This window comes from Mandrillus leucophaeus, unplaced genomic scaffold (assembly GCF_000951045.1).
Source record: "Mandrillus leucophaeus isolate KB7577 unplaced genomic scaffold, Mleu.le_1.0 Scaffold466, whole genome shotgun sequence".
In the NCBI taxonomy this organism is placed as follows: Eukaryota; Metazoa; Chordata; class Mammalia; order Primates; family Cercopithecidae; genus Mandrillus; species Mandrillus leucophaeus.
The window spans coordinates 819,482-837,143 of record NW_012104987.1 but is presented as its reverse complement, the minus strand read 5'-3'; the positions used below and the strand labels follow the sequence as shown (position 1 = coordinate 837,143).

The window sequence follows — 17,662 nt, the reverse complement described above, 5'->3', positions numbered from 1 at the left end:
GGCCTTAAGATCCTATTTTTAATTTTGTTGCGTACATATCCAGAAGTGTAATTGCTGGATCATATGGTAATTCTATTTTTAATTTTTTGAGGAACTGCCATATGTTTTCCATAGCAACAGTATCATTTTACCGTATCACTAATAGTACACAGTGCTTTCAATTTCTCCACATCCTCGCCAGCACTTGTGTTCTATCATGTTGTTGTTGTTGTTTTGGATAGGGCCTTGCTCTTTTGCTGGGCTGGAGTGTAGTGGCGCGATCATGGCTCACTGTAGCTTCAACTTCTGGGGCTCAAGTGATCCTTCTATGTTAGCGTCCCAGTAGCTAGGACTACAGGTGTGTGCCACTATACCTGGCTAATTTTTATATTTTTGTAGAGATGAGGTTTTGCCATGTTGCCCAGGCTGGTCCTTTATTTTATTTCTGTTGTTGTTGTTGTTGTTGTTTGTTTGTTTTTTTAAATAATAGCCATCCTGGTGGGTGTGAGGTGATCTCATTGTTGTTTTGATTTGTATTTCCACAATGATTAGTGATATTGAGCATCTTTTCATGTGCTTGTTCACTATTTTGTGTATCTCCTTTGAAACAATGTCTATTCAAGCCCTTTGCCCATTTTAAAATCAGGTTATTTGTTTTTTGGTGTTGACTTGTGGGAGTTCTTTCTATATTCAGGATATTAAATCCTTATCAGAGTTGATTTGCAAATACTTCCTCCCATTCTATGGGTTGCCTTTTCACTCTGATTGTGTCCTTTGATGCACAGGAGTTTTAAATTATGATATAGTTCACTTCACTGATTTTTTAAAAAAATTTTTGTTGCTTGTGCTTTTGTTGTCATATTCAATAACTCATTGCCAAAAAAAATGTTATGAAATTTTTCCTGTATGTTTTTGTCTAAGAGTTTTGTAATTTTAGGTCTTATGTTTTGGTCTTTGTTCCATTTTGAATTTTTGTATATGGGGCAAGGATTTACTGGGTTTTAATGAAAGCAAATCTCAAATGAAGTTTTGCCCAACATATAAACATTTATTAAATATACAACATTAGTTTGCACAAGAGCCTATACAACCTGACTTGAGAGTCAGAGCACGGCCAGCTTGCCACGCTGGTAGGTGCTTGACCTCGCCTTGTGTGAAAGGTCCATGTGATACAAACACCAAGGAATAGGACCCTGTGCTCGACTGCTGGCAACAGGCAAAGAGACATCCTCCTAAACTAGAGGGGGAGGCAGCACTCTCAGGCTGTCACACCTTGACATCACCCCTTGCCTGAGTTTTGTCCTTTTTAATTGCGGGCATGTTCTCTGATGTCGTACTCAATCTACTTACATTGAATTCCTTCAGGTTCACCAGTGACAGCTCATACCTAATATTTATTATGTTAATTAAAGCCACTAATTTCAGCAATAAAAAAAACTGTTTCTGATATTCAGTATGCTAAATAGTGCAGTTTCTGGTGTTGGTCAAGATGGGATAGCTGGAAGATATATGAGTAGCTTAAATGCTTAGCCAGGTCTGAAATGTGATCCTTTCTGATCCAAAGCTGACTGACCCCAGGAATCTGAATTCTCAGTTAGGGCTAATGACTGTCCCTAAATGTAAAGCTTAAACTAACTGGTCTCTACATTGTATCTCCAGCATGCTGGAGATTATTTTATGAATTTCTTAATTTGTTAAATACAGAAATAGCAACATCCATCAGATTGCTCATTTACTTTGTAGTCTCGACCCAGGGATTACAGTGGTTTTTTGTTTTTCACTTCTACCATACTGTTCTTCTCTTTGCTTTACTTGACGTGGATCAAAGGTATTAGGGAAATACACTCAGAAAAATGTCACTAATAGAGGGCATGCATATATTAAGCATATGCATCCTAAAATGGCTGGACACACTGTTATTCTGAAATCCTAATGAGCAGTTTTCCAAGGTGTTTATAGGCCGTGGAGCAGGCTTCCTTGTGAGATTTGTAGTTTGTCTCCTGGCCCTAGGTATAGTACTAGCTGCTTTCTCATTCTGTCCAGATTCTGTGGGTCTGTAGCTGGTGAGGTCTTTCTTGGCCAGAAGATCCCTATTCAATTCTTTTTTTTTTTTTTTTTCTTGGCAGGTTCATTCACTTTTTCATGGTTTCTCTCCCAAACAGTTTGCAACCTGGACCCCAGATAAGTCGGTTTCCTGGGCCTTTTGTGGTTGAAGGCACGGGAGCTATTATTGTCCTGTGGTGCCCAAGTACAGCCTGTCCTTTAACATTCCCACAAGTATATAAACAATTTTAAAAGGGATATCATATTCAGATGAATTAAAGATGCTAGTTCAGGGAGTTCTCTGATTGAGTGTCTGAACTGTCTGATTTTATAATTCCCTGCGGGGCTATATAGCCTCTCTCCCTCCAAAGAAAGAGGCGAAGGTTTTACTATAGAAATGAAGTTGAGGCAAATGTGGTTATAAAGATAAAATGACTGCATGAAAAAAATGTGTATCTTAGGAATCTACACTGAATAGTATAAAATGCTGTTTTAATGTTTAATATATATATGCATATATAAGTAATATACATAGAAATGATTTTGCAATATATTAGTCATGGCTTCTTTTTTTGTAACCGAATTAATAGCATTTCACCATTTTTTATTTTTAAATATAGCAAGATCAGCTTTATACCTGGGCTGCAGTTAGTCAACCCACACACTCGTTGGACTATTCAGAAGGGCAGTTTCCTAGGCGAGTCCCATCCATGGGGCCACCATCCAAACCTCCTGATGAAGAACACAGGCTCAGGGATGCTGAAACAGGTAAGTGTTTCCTTTGTCTTCAGAGATAACTGGAAGAGGCAAGATAGAGAGATATACGTTTTATTAAATCTTAATTTTAAGTAATCTTTAATTTTTAATTGCGTGGCATTCAGATATAATCTTTAAGAAATTTTTATTTTGGGGTCTTTTCTCTCTTTGTTCCTTCTGTTGTCTTAAAGTATTTTGTGTTATTGGCTGGGAAGATAGCGTGAGATTAGCCTCAGGTTTATTTGGAGGAGTTCAGCAGGATGATGACCCCCTAGGCTGATTTTAAGAAAACACTTTATATTTGTCATACAGAATTGAGAACCATATTTGTGGAATAATGCTTTATGGAATAGGATTGTTTTCTCCCTTTTCTTCTTCTTCTTCTTTTTTTTTGACAAGGTCTTGCTCTGTCACCTAGTCTAGAGTGCAGTGGAGCAATGGGTTACTGCAGTCTCGACTTCCCTGGCTCAAGCAATTCTCCCAACTCAGCCTCCCAAGTAGCTGGGACCACAGCCGTGCGCTACCATGTCCGGCTAAATTTTTTGTAGAGCCAGAGTCTCACTCTGTTGCCTAGGCTGATCCAGACTCCTGGGCTAAAGCGATTCTCCATTCTCCTAAAGTACTGGAATTACAGGCATGAGCCACCGCACCTGGACTTTTCTTCATTTTGTTGTAATAAATTCCCAACTTCTTCCTGGTGGACTGACCAGGCATAAATATTGATTTCTGAAGCATGAGTGAGGAGTGAATAGAAGAGCATCATTGCTATTCATAGATTTCTCCACTAGATTTTCCTAAATGGTAACATAGATGTTAGAGTTAAGAATTTTGATTTTTTTTTTCTGATTGACTCATAGAGAGGAAGATAGTCATTAGAAACTTATTTTGGATGCATAGTAGAAGAGCATAACTTAAAAGCATGAAGCTTGGGCTCTGCCAACTTATTAGCTTTGTAATCTCAGGCAAATTTCCTAACAACTGTATTCAGTTTTCTCATCTGTAAAATGGTGATGAGCATAGCATGTACTGTGTAGGGCTGTTTTGAGAATTACAGGCATTTGTATGAAGCATTAGAATGCAGAATGCAGTGCCTAGCTCAGTGTATTTAATATTATTTATTATAATTATCACTGTTTCATGTCATTGCCTTATTCATGAGGTCCCTTTCAACCAACAATGACCAACAATGTAAAAGGTTTTATTCCAGTCCCCCACCCAAAGTTCTGCAAAGGGAACCTTGCCTCCCATTTTTATCCCTGTCTCTGGAGGGATGTATTTGTGCCTTTTTTTTTTCCCACCAATGCACTGAAATTGGGGCCCACACTTGACCTTGAATCTCCCTTTTTAAGTGTCCAGTGCTTTTGAAACACTGCGTGGTATTCCCTGGGTGGGCTGTACTCCCTGAAACGAACAAGTGAGAGAGAAGGTGTAGGAAATGCTGTTCCAGGAAGGACGCTGAGTTTATCACAACACTTACAGACAGCAGTTTCTCAAAGGCCAAGGCAGACTTCCTTTAAGCAAAGATCTTCAGAGATGAGAGACCTCTACCATGATAGTGCCTGAAAATCAAGGAAGTAAAGAGACTTTTAGTTTTAAAGTAAAACACACAATTAAAAGTATTGATCCCATTTTCTACACTACTCTATTTATGATCACATTTAGTGATACAAAATACTTAGGGGTAGATATAGTTGAATTAATCAATTGCGTGGAGAGTCCTGTTAACAGTTGTTTATATCCCATGTTTTGCATCATTGATTGGGTGATATTTTCCTGTTTTCTGTTCCCTACTGTATCATTCTCAACTTGTTTAACTGAAACATTTATATGATATTCTTCAATTTTAGGGCACTTTATAAAACATTATAAAACATTTTATGTTGCTGGCATATATACTGGTGGAACACTTGACTCAAAGTTAATTGAGTGTGATCATCTGAATTTTACTTTGGTTAAAGATGAAGTTGGAATTGATACTAGGAAGTTTGTCACCTGGTTTGTGCTTCATGATTTATTGTAGCTTGCAAAATGCCAGAGCTAGTGATTTTTAATGAAATAACTTGTCTCCTTTTTAAAAATGCATTCTTGAAGAGGATGATGGAGGTAAGAAGTAATTTAACTTAGTGACTTATTTTTCTCTGGTTGATCTATTGTAGCATTTTTTCATCAGAGTGATCTAATGGGTCTTTCTAAACTTTTTCTGTTGTGACTCCCTGACGTTCATTTGGAAAGACACTTCCACGAGACAGCCTCATTCCCAGAGCCATACCACACTCTCTTCTAATCAGTCAGTTGTAAGAGTGGGAATGTCAATATCATAGGTAAACTTTGCCTACAGTCTCATGTTTTACATCAATCACAAAGTTTGATGATATAATTATTAATGGTAATGATCTATTTGTAGTTAACTGATAGGTGCATATTCTTATGTGGTGACATCATGGTTAAATTCACTGTATATAACACATGACCTCCCTTTTTTTAAAAAAATTTATTTGTGGGTTCTTACTCTGTCACCCAGGCTGGAGTGCAATGGCACAATCTCAGCCCACTGCAACCACCACCTCCTGAGTTCAAGCGATTCTCTTGCCTTGGCCTCCCGAGTAGCTGGGATTACATACGTCTACCACCAGGCCAGGCTAATTTTTGTATTTTTAGTAGAGATGGGGTTTCACCATGTTAGCTAAGCTGGTCTCGAATTCCTGACCTCAAGTGATCCACCCGCCTCTGCCTCCCAAAGTGCTGGGATTACAGGCATGAGCCACTGTGCCCGGCTGACCCCTTTCTATTTTAATTCAAAGTAAAAGAGTTCAATGACATTTTTTGAAGAAGAAGAAGAAAGACTTGCAGGTCTAGCTTAGAAAATGGAGGACTTTTTTTTTTTTTTTTTGCTTGCTTCGTTTGTTGTTTTTTGCAGCTCATTTTGTTGTTGTTGTTGTTTGTTTTTGGAGTGTCACTCTGTCGTCCAGGCTGGAATGCAGTGGCATGATCTCAGCTCACTGCTACCACTGTCTCCCGAGTTCAAGACGTTCTCCTGCATCAGCCTCCCGAGTGGCTGGGATTACAGGCGCCCACCATCATGCCCGGCTAATTTTTGTATTTTTGTAGAGACGGGGTTTCACCATGTTCGCCCAGCTGGTCTTGAACTCCTGACCTCAGGTGATTCACCCCTCATCGGCCTCCCAAAGTGCTGGGATTACAGGCATGAACCACTGCGCTCGGCCTTTTTTCCAGCTCTTAAAATTGGTTACCTAATTCACATGTCCAGCTAATTCAGATTTGTGGTACTGTCTCTTCTGCCTTTTTCGTGTATCTCACTTTAACTGCATAGGGAGCATCTCACTTTAACTTTTTCATGATCTCTTCTGTGAAAGATGGTTTTTTTCTTCCTTTATGGGTTGGTGAAGGAACTGCCCCTTCTTTGTATGAATTGGAAGGGCTGAGGCTATGGTGAGGTCTTGGTGCCTCTTCTCACCAGTGAGTTGCAGATTCCTGGCAGTCCTTTGCTCTCATCCTAGCTCCCTCTGCAGTTGGCATTGCCTCCACAGATGGGCCTAAGGTGTTAGCATTGACCTTTTGAAGTCTGCAGAACACCCCTGAAGGATAAGACTGGCTGGGAAAAAAGGAAGTCATATGCTTCCCATGTTGGTGGCATTAAACAAATAAAAAACCAAAACCAGTTGGTGACAAAAACATTGATAGAAAGAAACCCTTTCTATTTATCATTTTCACTTTATCTTCTCCCTCAGTTTCCCTTGCCTATACACAGCACGCACCCACCCATCCATGGCTGTTTACCACTCGCGGGCTCTTTTCTGGAGTCCCATGACATCCTGTTCCTGTCTCTGTCATCTGAATGCTTTATGTATTGAATTTTTCTGTTTATATATATACATGTCTTCCCCATCAGCTTTCAGAATTTCAAGACTTTCCGGTACATAGTATATACTTAAATATTTGAGTGAATGATGAAAATCTTTTGCTGGAAAAGATCTAAATAAACATTTACGTAGCACATTAATGCAAGATTTAAGGGAGAGTTTTGTATGGGCTAAAACAGTTCATGGACCAATTTCGGGGCTCAATACCAAGTTTCAAAGGTCATTCAATAGATTTGAACAACATCAAATAATGAACTTGAGTTTTCAAATTCATGGAGAACCCGGAGCAGGAGCAGGTGTGTAGATGTGCATAGGGGCTTTTGATCATTGTCGTTTCATCTATGGAAAATCAAATCCCTCACCTTTCTTTGAAAATGTGAATGGCCGAGAGGAGACAGAGAACTGACTTTTTAGAAAGAGAATCAAGGCACAGAAAATCCTAGAAGAAAATATATGGAAGAGGATCTGGTAGAAACATGGTAGATGACTTCCTGCTGCAAGGAATAAAAGAAAAGAAAGAAACAAAGAACCATGGCAGGATATTTTCAGGTGAAAATCCTTTAAAATGCAGTTATGCACTGGCTGAGTACATTGTAATTCACCTTTGTTTCAAAAAAAGATTTGAGCAGCTTATAAATATGTAAAATGTACAAAAGGATCATAAAGGAATAAGGAATATAGATCAAACTAAAAGAAATTTAGGATGGAACGATAAAATGAAGCTGAGCTAAGACAGCCCCGTGAAATGTATCTCATAAGGATCTGCCATTTTTCAAGGTAATTGTAAAGCAGAAAGGGGAATGTGAATGTCTTCCTCAGTGTCCATGAGATTGAAAACACAGTCACTCAGAGAAGCACAATTCATATCCCAAAGAAGTGTCTCTAATGGTTCTTAACAGAAAAGATTCTGTGCCGTGCAAGGTCAATACAGTATCAACTCATTTCTTTTCTTTTTGAGACAGGGTTTAAGTCTGTCGCCCAGACTGGTGTGTAGTGGCATGACCTTGGCTCGCTGTAGCTTTCACCACCTGAGCTGAAGTGATCCTTCCACCTTAGCCTCCCGAAGTGCTGGGATTAAAGGTGTGAGCCACTATGCCCAGCTAATTTTTTAAAATTTTTTGTAGATATGAGGTTTTGTCATGTGGCTCAGGCTGGTGTTGAACTCCTGGGCTTAAGTGATCCTCCCATCTTGGCCTCCCAAAGTGCTGTGATTACAGGCATGAGCCATCATGCCCGGTCCATTTCTGTGTTTTGTTCAAATGTTTTCACAAAAGTTCGGTTGAGATAATGCAGAAATTCTGTAAGGGACCAGGGGAGACTTGGTAGTATTCTACCTTTCTGAGCCTCTCACTTAATCAAGGAGTAAAATGTACTGGAGTAGATTGACTGTATCTCCCAAAGATAATTCTCCATTGTCAACATGTAACTACATTATATATAGATAAAATATATTATCTTAGATAATATATATTATATGATTGGCTTATGATTATATATTATATATTAATTATATAATATGTTGAATTGAATATATATTATATAGTGTATGTATGCATGTATATATACATATATGTATATATACGTGTGTGTATATATATACACGCATACATATAGTTTCTATAAAATTGGCCTTCCTTTTCTCCTGAGCTAACTATAGCCTAGGTGTGGCTATATTTTGTTGACAATGAGAGGCAGAGCCTCAATACTATTAAATAATCAAATAAGCAGATCATGGAATTGGCCTCATTTAGGAAAATTCAAGTATTTAACCTCATCTTCATTTTTGGAAAGACATGGTATATCAGAATTAAAAACATCTTGCATTTATTAGGCAGCCAATCATAAGTCATGCTATTTAAATGAAATTTAATGAATTACGTTTCAGTTAAATTGACTGGATTTGAATCAAATGGTATATACCATTAAAGAAGCTATCATATAATAATTTTATGTAGCTGCATTTGAACTTAAAATGCCAAACTATTTAGAGACTACTTCATTCATTTTTAGAAGGCATATTTTGTATATATATTTTAAAAGGCTGGTTTATTTTCCCTTTTTAGCAGAGACGCATATCCCGCTCATTGCCTTGTCTTCTCTCTATAAATACACAGCTCATCCAAGTATGTTTTGTTTCATGAGTGAACGGCTTATTTTGTGATGAAAAAGAGGTCACTCCTGAAACATATTTGGTACCATAGGAAGTCCAGAATTTTAGATTACGCTCAGAATTTTATGAGGTAACTTTTTAAAATGGAATATTTAACTTTTTTTTTTTTTTTTTTTAAGGAATGTTCTTTCTCCCTCTCTGTTTCTGCTTCATAATGATTTTTTTTTTTTTTTTTGAGACTGAGTCTCGCTCTGTCACCAGGCTGGAGTGCAGTGTCACAATCTCGGCTCACTGCAACCTCTGCCTCCCGGGTTCAAGTGATTCTCCTGCGTCAGCCTCCAGAGTAGCTGGGACTACAGGTGCCCGCCACCAGGCCTGGCTAATTTTTGTATTTTTAGTAGAGACGGGATTTCACCATATTGGCCTGACCTTGTGATCCACCCGCCTAGGCCTCCCAAAGTGCTGGGATTACAGACATGAGCCGCTGTGTCCGGCCTGTTTTTTTTTTTTTTTTTTTTTTTAAAAGAACATTCTGATGTCTTAATTTTAAGGATGGGTGAAGGAGGTGGCAGTTTTAAATGTACCCTTGAGAGCTCTCTTACCGGGTTACTCTTTGAAAATAATAACCATTCTAGTGATGAGTATTTGATGGAGATGGTCAGTCTGTCCTAGAGCTGGGTTTAAGGCAATTCCTGGATCCTGAGAAGAGGAGAGTGTTGGGTACGAGGGTGCCGGGAGTTCTGGGAGTGATCATTTTCCTTTAGGGAGCGCTATGAAAGTTGGAACTAAGCTGATAACTCAGATACACCTATCTAGTGACTCCTCTCTTCAGCCATTACTGGTACATCAATTTCTCTCTGCTCCCTAAAGGACACTTTTGCCATTTTTCATGCTTCCCTTTACTTTCTCCCTCCTATATCTTTTTCCTTCTATTTCTCTTTCTTTTATTCTGTATTGTTTTCTTTTTCCTTATCGTGTATTTTTCTCTCCTCTCTCAGTGGTTCTCATTGATTTTCCCTTTATTTTTCAGTAGAGTTATTCTGTACGTCTCATTCCTCTTAAAATCGTGACCTTCTAGAACTCCTATTTTCCAGCTTATGATTTTGAAGACAGTATTTCAACCTACAAATTTCTCTTTGATGTTTTAACACACAGATTCACACAAATAAAAACTACAGTGAAATGGTTAGGGATGGGAGAATGAATTCAGTTCGGTAGCTATCGAATTAGACAGAGAGAGGCTGAAAGTTTGGGTGTAGGTGTGCAGAATATTTTGCTGATGTATCTTTCTAATAAACGTGGTTTTCTAAGTATGTTTTTCTGATAAACTGCACTTGTTCTTTACCATCAGAGCCCAGAAGTTTACTTGCTGGGTTTGGTTACCGGGTCAAGGACTATAGAAAAAGCTGGAAAGCATTTAACTCTTTGTGTACCACCAGGAGAACCTTTAGGCTCTTATTGCATGATCTAAATAGAAGAGGAAGAGAGACTTTTCCCCACTGGTACAAAGCCAAGACTTGTCTTGAGTCTATTGTGTTTGGGAGGGTTTGGAAGTGATGAAAAACAATAGAAAAAAAGAGCATTCTGGAGTTTGGATTTGCTTTAATATTAACTGTTAACTAGCTTTGCTGTTAAATATCTTTATTAAAATTTGGCTAACTCCGGTGTTAAGTTCAGAGTAGAGATTTGTCAATATAAGAGAGAAGAATCTCTTTTTGATTAGCTCAATGATATACTATATTTATCTGGGGAAATGGTTGTATTTTAAGGCCAATTGTTTATTGCCACTGTGACACTTATTGGTAAGTGACTGCATCATGCTATTCTCAATGATTTTTGTTTTAAAATATATGCTCTTAGCTGAGATTCAGAAAATAGCGAACGGCGAGGCAATATCTATATCGTCTCATGTAAAATCCTTACTGTCTCTTTCTCTGCCCAGGATACCCAGCTTTTCATGGTGGAACCCACTTTCATGGTCTCATCATTGCTTTGATCTTTCGTGTTTCTTTCATTCACTCCTACAATTACTCAACAAATATTTTAAGCACCTACTAAGTGCCAGGCACTATTTGGATGTGGGGGACACAACAAGGGGAAAAACTGACAACAGTTCTTGCTTTCACAGAGTTTATGTTCTAGTGGAATAACAGGTATAAATAAGTAGGCAACCAAATGCATTATGGAGTATATATGGTGTGATGATCCAGGTTACGAAGAAAGTAAGGGTGAGTGTGTGGTGGGTGCTAAGGAGTGGGTGGGGTTGCTGCTTTAGCAAAGCCCTGAAGGAAGCAGCCACAGAGTGGGGCTTGCAGATATTGGGAAGAAGAGTGAGTGCAGTGCTCTGGGCAGAGACAGTAGCCACTGTGGCTTTGGCAGCCCTATGGAAGAAGCATGACTGGTGTGTTACAAGACAAGCAAGCTGGCCAGGGTGGCTGGCCTGGTGAGCAAGTTGGTACAGATGTAGGTGGGTAGAGAGGCCAGTGAGTAACACTAGTTGAAACCAGGCCTTGTGGGCCCCTGTGGAGACAGATTCTCATCTGAGTGAAATGAAAACTTTCAATGTAGCTTTCAATGTAACTTTCAATGTAGCTTAACAGTATGTTATGCTGTTTGAATACTAAATGCCTTTTATTTTTCTGTAGCATTGTCACTTACATCAGCTACCATGCTGCTAAATTGGAAATGTCAAAATGACCATAAAGAGTGACTGCTGGCTGGGTGGGGTGGCTCATGCCGGTAATCCCAGCACTTTGGGAGGCCAAGGTGGATGGATCACGAGGTCAGGAGTTCGAGACTAGCCTGGCCAACATGGTGAAACCTCATCTCTACTAAAAAAATACAAAAATTAACTGGGCGTGGTGGTGGGTGCTTGTAATCCCAGCTATTCTGGAGGCTGAGACAGGAGAATCCCTTGAATCCGGGAGGCAGAGGTTGCAGTGAGCCAAGATTGCGCCACTGCACTCCAGCCTGGGCAAGAGAGCGAAACTCCATCTCGGAAAAAAAAAAAAAAAAAAAAGAAAGAAAAAAAAAAACCAGTGACTGCTGTGCCTTGTGTCCAGGGTCTGGTCTGCATGCCAGTCAGGGGAGCAACGTGACAGTCAGGAGATATAAACTCTCGTCTTCACCGTGCCAACAACCGCTTGCGTTATAGGCGTTGAATTTCTCCTCTGAAAGGTGCGGAGGATGGATGAGATTAGTGGTTTTTCAGGCTCTGATTCATGGAGCGTGAGGGATCCCTTGAAGGCCCTTTCATTTTTATTTTTATCGTAAAGGCCCTTTTACTTTTAAATTTGCATGCAAGCTTCACTTAGAAGAAAGTGCCCTGTAGCTTAAGAAAAAAGAATCTGTGACTTGGTTATGCCTTAGGTTTTTTTAGCATGATGAATTTGCAGTCTCGTAGAATCTCAGATGACATGAGGACTAAAAGAGAAAAACCGCTTCAGAAACCCTCCTTACTCAGTGTCTCTTGGTAACAGTGTTCATTATCTCTCATTGAAATCAAGGGGCAATTTGACAACAGTTAGACAAGGCTTTTGAGAACCCATCCTTCAACCTTGGTGCGGTAGCTTCTACCGTGACACAGGCTTCAGCTAAGTGAATCAGATACTCTGTGAAAGTCTTAGAAGGACTTTCTGGCACCATTTAGAAACTAGCAATTGAGACAAATAAGGATAGTTGATATATAGAGAAGGCCTTAGGAATATCCCAATTTTAAAAAATGACGTGGGCACTCTCATTATATGTATTATATATACTGAGAAGTAGTCATATCCTAATAACCCAGTTATATAATCGGGAAAGAGACCGGATAGTCTTGGTACTTATGGTTAATGATATATTTTACTGAAAGTTTTATTTTCTGATTGAAGAAATAGGAAAATTATCCTTTAAGATACTGACTCTCTGCTTCCTTTCCAAACTAGAATCTCAATCTGCTGTTTCGGAAACTCCCAAAAAACGCTCGGATGCTGTCCAGAAGGTAAGACAATCTTATTAGGATGTCAGATTCCCATCTGTCTTATTTGTCTTAAGATTGTGACAGACTCTGCGATTTATCTTTCCATCTGCCCGGCTGGCTAGGATGCCCCTGTTTTCCCTAAGCCTGCAGCGGAATCCAGTCAGGCAGAAGGGGATGTTTTCTTCCATTTATTTTTTTGCGTAGAAAATCAGCCTTGAAGTGGAACTGAGTACAAGCTTTTCAGAAGCTGTTTTATTCTATATCCAGCCAAAGAGTTGGGCCCAATGACAGCTGGCTCCAGCAGGAAACGGTAGCCACTCCAGGGAGAAGTCTGCCGAGATGCGCCTGCTCAAATAGTCCCATGGCTATGATCTTTAAAAAAAAAAATCTGTCAGAGCTTTGCTAAAGTCAAATAAGATTCTTATTACTTTGGTGGATGAAACATTAATTAGTATCTGTTTAATTTCCACAGAAACTTTTTTTTTCCTGTTACTGTATTAGTCCGTTTTCACACTGCTGATAAAGGCATACCCAAGACTGGGCAATTTGCAAAAGAAAGAGGCTTGTTGGACTTGCAGTTCCACATGGCTGGGGAGGCCTCACAAGTTTGTGGCGGAAGGCAAGGAGAAGCAAATCACATCTTACATGGATGGCAGCAGGCAAAAAAGAGCTTGTGCAGAGAAAGTCCCATTTTTAAAACCATTAGATCTCGTGAAACCTGTTCACTATCATGAGAAGAGCATGGGAAAGACCAGCCCCCATGATTCAGTCATCTCCCACCAGGGCCCTCCCCAACATGTGGGAATTATGGAAGCTACAAGATGAGATTTGGGTGGGGACACAGAGCCAAACCATATCAGTTACCAAAAAAGCCAAATTTTGTGTTTTTTTTTTTCTTATGCTAAAATGGATTTCTTATTTAAAAAAAAAAAAAAAGGCTGCAAGAAAGGAAACATTTGTATGGAATAGTAATTGTGAATAGCAATTGCTTTTTTGGATATAAAACCATTTGCTTAATTTACATTTTCACCCAGCTATGCTTTTGACAGTAACTTAGTTTTAGAAATGAATAGTAAAAAGATGTGTTCTGTTCTGTTGGTGGTCTAGGAGAAAATGAGGAGACACATACCTGGGTTTTACACCCGGATCTATTTCTGATTAGTGTGATGACAACATGTTTAGATTACCTGGGACATAGGGTTCTTCTCTGTAAAATTAAATTATTGCTGATCTCTGAGAAGTCATCAAAGAATAAAGTAACTTCCCTTCAGAAAAGAATCCCTGTTATACATGAAGGTTGTGCTCCCCCTGGAGGAGAAATTGGGGTATAACATTGGTTGAAAACAGCACCTGGGTAATTTTCAAAAATGCAGTGAGATTAGCTATCCTTAAGGACAGTTCATTAAAAAAGCAAGCTTTTGCAGCTTATTGTTATGGGAGCAGAGGCCTACATCAACTTGGTGGCACTTGGAGAGGCATGGTGGGCTCAACTGATGGTCCCTTAATTATCTGCAATGATTAGCCCGCAGCAAAAAAGATGAAGAAAGATAAAAAGGTAAAAAGAAATAGTAAGGTCAGCAATTATTAAGAAAAATAGTACCCCCAAATCTTCCCTCACTTTTTAAGCCTTTCTTTCATGGAAAGCATGGCTAAATTGTGATTTAAAGGAATATATTAAGTTTTTCTAAATTCTTATGTCCAGGACGTGTATGAATCAATTGTTATATATGATAATGTCAAAGAGAACCTGAACAGGAAGTATTTGATAATATCAACAATGATAAAACATGTACAACATTGCTTTCTATATTATGCTATTTCAAGATATATATTCATGTGTGTAACATTATAGAGTGTTTTTCCTGAGCGATGGACCATAGTAAAATATATTACAATGGGGCTGGGCGCGGTGGCTCACACCTGTAATCCCAGTACTTTGGGAGGCCAAGGCGGGCGGGTCACAAGGCCAGGAGATCGAGACCATCCTGACTAACAAGGTGAAACCCTGTCTCTACTAAAAATACAAAAAATTAGCTGGGTGTGGTGGCGGGTGCTTATAGTCCCAGCTACTCAGGAGGCTGAGGCAGGAGAATGGCATGAACCCAGGAGGCAGAGCTTGCAGTGAGCCGAGATCGCACCACTGCACCCCAGCCTGGGCGACAGAGCGAGACTCCGTCTCAAATATATATATATATATATGTATAGCAATAAGCAGAAACCTAATGCCGTAGGTTATTTTAAAACACTTGATTTTACAACTTGAAGACTCAAGGGTGAAATAGGTTGAACAAATGTTACATCTTATCCTTGTCGACAGTGAAGTGTCTAGAAGTCAGGAAAATTAATTGAGAGGTAACAATATTTGGAAGCAATCGAGATTAAGCGCCCAACAATGACATCACTTACTTTTGCAATCATTAACTCTTTGTCATACATTTATTTTATGGGCTGATTCTTTTCTTAGATGATATGGGTATGTTTCATGACAGCCTAAAGTAAGTGTCCATAAAGGGGATACAGAAAACTCAAATTAATTGTCAACCTACTGTATACCTCTTCTTTCACTCTATTACCTTAAGAAATCCTTAACAATAATCTTTTAAAGTAACTCTTATAATGCACATTTAACTAAGAAAATGATTATACGAGGTAAAAGTAACTTGCATAAGATCACAGGCTTGATAAAGGATAGACCCACTATTTGAGTGTAGATCTGTTTGATTTTATACTTATACTATGATAAAAATTATCCTTTTACATGGATAATCACCGTATGCCAAAATCATCAGATGAATGAGATGAGAAGTTTATTCTAAATTTTATTATATTTAAATGATACCATGTATGAGTCAGATGTCAAGATACATTATAGAGGCAAATAGGTATATTGGTTCACTTATACGTTTTGAAGTTTTACTAGAACTTTGATATGCTGAGTTGTGTGAATTTTACTAACTTTAGTGCTTTGTTATGTAAAAAAAAAAATATTTTTCATGGCAAGTCCTTGCTTTTTCCTTCTTAGTCACTAGATGGCAGTTCTGTATCTCTAAATCACCACTGCAGATGGAAATGAGAGGTTTGAAGGCAGTGTTCTCAGTATGAGTGATGAACCTAAGAGATTTTTCTGGTCCGTCCAGTGTTGCCTGCGTTCTTCTGTGGTCGTAATGCGAGATCCCCAGGACTGCTTAGTGAGAGGCTTGCAGCCGAGTTGGAAGGCATCCTCTCTAAGTTATTCTTCAGATGTGCGTTCAGGCACCTGTTCTCTCCATCTGAGCACACTGGAATTTATTGAATGAGTTTTGACTTTTACTCTTTCTGTAGTTAATAATTCTGAGAGCTCAATATCCCTAGAAAAAACACATGACTCATAAAGCCTTTCCTCAGCTCACAGGAGTCAGAGGCTGTGGTGTTGCCAGAGGGTCTGATGCATAAAGCAAATACAGCTGGCACTCGAGTGAAAAGAACGGACTGTAGCTACTCCTTGAGTGCTTTTATTGATGACCCTGTGGAATTAGGTTTTCAAATAAAATTACATTCTTTAGACCTCACTTACTGATTATTTTAATTTCAAGTAATATGCTCTGAAAATCTGCTATATCTGAAGAATTAGGTCATAAAACTGAAATGCGACTGTCTTTTGATTCTGTTTATTTAAATCCGTTGGCATTTGAAATATTTAAATTGTAAAGCCTTTTACACTCTATAGTCTATAATAGCTTAGTGTCAATTATTTTATCTAAGAACATTTGCTTCTAAGTTAAAGATTGGTGTATGGTAACATGCTTCACCTGGTAGCTACCTGGTTTCTAACTTTTTGCTTTTGAAATTATATATAAAATTTTTGTTTCAAAGCATGTTTCTAAAACTCTTGACATCTTTCTAATGTAAATGGACTAGTTGGAAAGGAAATAGAATAACATTTTGATTTTTAAAAACTCCATCTTTGGGTAAGACAGAATTGAAAATAACAGGCAATCAAAAGTCAGGTCTTTGCACATTATAATATTTATTATTTATCAATAGTCACATCCATTACAAAGTGCTCGATAATAAAAAGGAATTATACAATATTAGCACTGTCTTCCCCCGTATGTTATATGGTCTATGTGCAAATAAATTCTCAAGTGTCAGGAAAACTCTTTGCTCTGATCCGCCCTGCCAAGTCTCCTCATTGTCCAATCTAACTGCAAATGTATTTGAAGAAGTAATTTTTTTTTATTGGATCTCCTTAAAGTATCTGTTATAGTACTCTTTATGCAATGGCCACTCAGTTCCATTAGTTTCAGAAATAATTTAGGAACAAGTCAAGGAAACAGATGGAGTAATGTGAAGTAGCCTCGTCGATGGGATGGTCTTGATTACTCAGAAGCAAAGTTTGAAGAGCAAAAGAAGCATTGGTCAGATCCAAAGAAAGTGGGGCGGGGGGTGGGTAAAAGTAATTTTGAAGAAATAATGCTGGAGACTTAATAAAACAAGCCATTTGAATTAGGGTAGAATGTCTTAGACATATAGAAGGGTTCTAAAGAAACGTTGTTGAATGTGAGGTCTTTCTCAACTCCAAGGCAAAAGGTAATATGAATTTGCAAGGTAATTGGAAACCAACAAAACAATAACCCACAAGACAAGTAAATAACTAAAATAAGGCAGAGTAAGAAACACAAGGAGAGAGAGAGAGAGAGATGCTTGGGTCTGAAACCATGAGTTAGTTATCCTTGAAGTCTTCCTCAGTGTCTCATCATTCTTAGGTCCTCAATAAATAGTTTAACCAATAAATACTCTGACCAAATGAGTCTGGGAAGGGGCAAGCGAGAGATGGTTAGGAAGGGAAGAGAAGACAGGATACCCGTGGAGCGGTGCTGACACTGAAGTTAGGTAGCATTTTGAAAGGCATTTACCATACTATGTTAACAGAAAGAATTTTTTTTTTTTTTT

The 17,662-nt window shown here is 38.6% G+C and overlaps 1 protein-coding gene across 1 annotated transcript in view; it reads left to right on the top strand.

The window, feature by feature from the left end:
* The window catches only part of FMN2 (formin 2), a gene marked incomplete at its 5' end in the record, with an annotated part of 438,038 nt that overhangs the window by 98,214 nt on the left and 322,162 nt on the right, over window positions 1-17,662 (top strand). Inside the window, 2 exons of the mRNA XM_011995030.1 lie at window positions 2,643-2,790; window positions 12,696-12,751. Of these exons, the coding sequence (XP_011850420.1) occupies window positions 2,643-2,790; window positions 12,696-12,751 (204 nt within the window). The remainder of the gene's footprint in view (window positions 1-2,642; window positions 2,791-12,695; window positions 12,752-17,662) is intronic.